Source organism: Geospiza fortis, unplaced genomic scaffold (genome assembly GCF_000277835.1).
Source record: "Geospiza fortis unplaced genomic scaffold, GeoFor_1.0 scaffold599, whole genome shotgun sequence".
Taxonomy (NCBI): domain Eukaryota; kingdom Metazoa; phylum Chordata; class Aves; order Passeriformes; family Thraupidae; genus Geospiza; species Geospiza fortis.
The window spans coordinates 40,869-42,168 of record NW_005054605.1 but is presented as its reverse complement, the minus strand read 5'-3'; the positions used below and the strand labels follow the sequence as shown (position 1 = coordinate 42,168).

Here is a 1,300-nt window from a genome sequence, read left to right as displayed (position 1 = left end):
TAGATCAATATCCATATTGGGAATGGGATGTACCAAAGTTATCAATATATATTTGTATTTTGGGTATTCAATACTTATATAGATAAAAGGACTCTGTGATTACCTGTAAATTGCAGTGTGTATTTGGGAATTATCCTGCAATAAACATCCACTTTCTAACTCTAAACTGTCAGAGAGTTTTTGGATATTGGTACTAGATCAATATCCATATTGGGAATGGGATGTACCAAAGTTATGAATATATATTTGTATTTTGGGTATTCAATACTTATATAGATAAAAGGACTCTGTGATCACCTGTAAATTGCAGTGTGTTTTTGGGAATTCTCCCACAATAAACATCCACTTTCTAACTCTAAACTGTCAGAGAGATTTTGTCCGCCACACATGGATATCGGCACTAGATCAATATCCATATTTTTTAATAATCCACATTTTTTAATACCTATATTTTTAAATAAATCACAGCCTCCTCTCCTTACCCACACACTCCATGAGGCTGATCTGCCGAGCCACCGTCCTCTGGACAAGGAAAGGCAGCCCAGAACCGCTGCCCGTGGTGCAGTTCAGCAGGTCCTGCGTAAGCAGGGTGACCACGGGGTCAGCGCGGTGGCCATCCCCACACACACCCTGGGGACATTTGGGGTCGCTCACGGGGCTCACCCACCTCCAAGGTGCTGTCTCCCATCATGGATGCCTTCAGCATGAGGTCAGTGTCACCGAAGTCGCTGTGCTTGTGGCGGTGCTGGGCCACCTTCCAGCAGAAGAGCGCCGTGAGCGCCGCGAGGACGAGGAGGGAGAGCAGCGGGACGAAGATCATCAGGAGGAGGTTGGGTAGGGAAGGTGTCTTTGCCAGAGCATCTTCTCCTGGGTGGGGGAAACGAGGGGGTGGCATTCACATTCTCTGAAAAAAATCCCTCCGCCCAGGATTTATCTCCTGGGAACCTGAGGAGCCTCAGAGAGGAGTGAAGACAATAATTATCTGATTGCTTCTCCCTGTTTTGCTGCTCTGGAAAGCGGCCTGGAGATTGTTTACCCACAGGGGCATGTTTGATTGGTTTCATGTGAATTGTTTTGACTTGATGACCAATCACCATCCAGCTGCGTCAGGACTCTGGATGCGGTCACGAGTTTTCATTATCATCCTTTGTAACCTTCTGACTGTATCCTTTCTCTTCCTTTAGTGTAGTTTTAATATAGCCTTATGTAATGTGATGTGATTATATAATATAATGTAATTGTATTATACAACTATAACATAATATGATATAATATAATATAACATAACATAATAATATAA

At 43.4% G+C, this 1,300-nt stretch overlaps 1 protein-coding gene across 1 annotated transcript in view; it reads right to left on the bottom strand.

The window, feature by feature from the left end:
* The window catches only part of ACVRL1 (activin A receptor like type 1), a 27,972-nt gene that overhangs the window by 16,322 nt on the left and 10,350 nt on the right, over positions 1 to 1,300 (bottom strand). Inside the window, exons 4-5 of the mRNA XM_031064557.1 lie at positions 668 to 867; positions 483 to 576 (exon numbers count right to left, since the gene is read on the bottom strand). Of these exons, the coding sequence (XP_030920417.1) occupies positions 483 to 576; positions 668 to 867 (294 nt within the window). The remainder of the gene's footprint in view (positions 1 to 482; positions 577 to 667; positions 868 to 1,300) is intronic.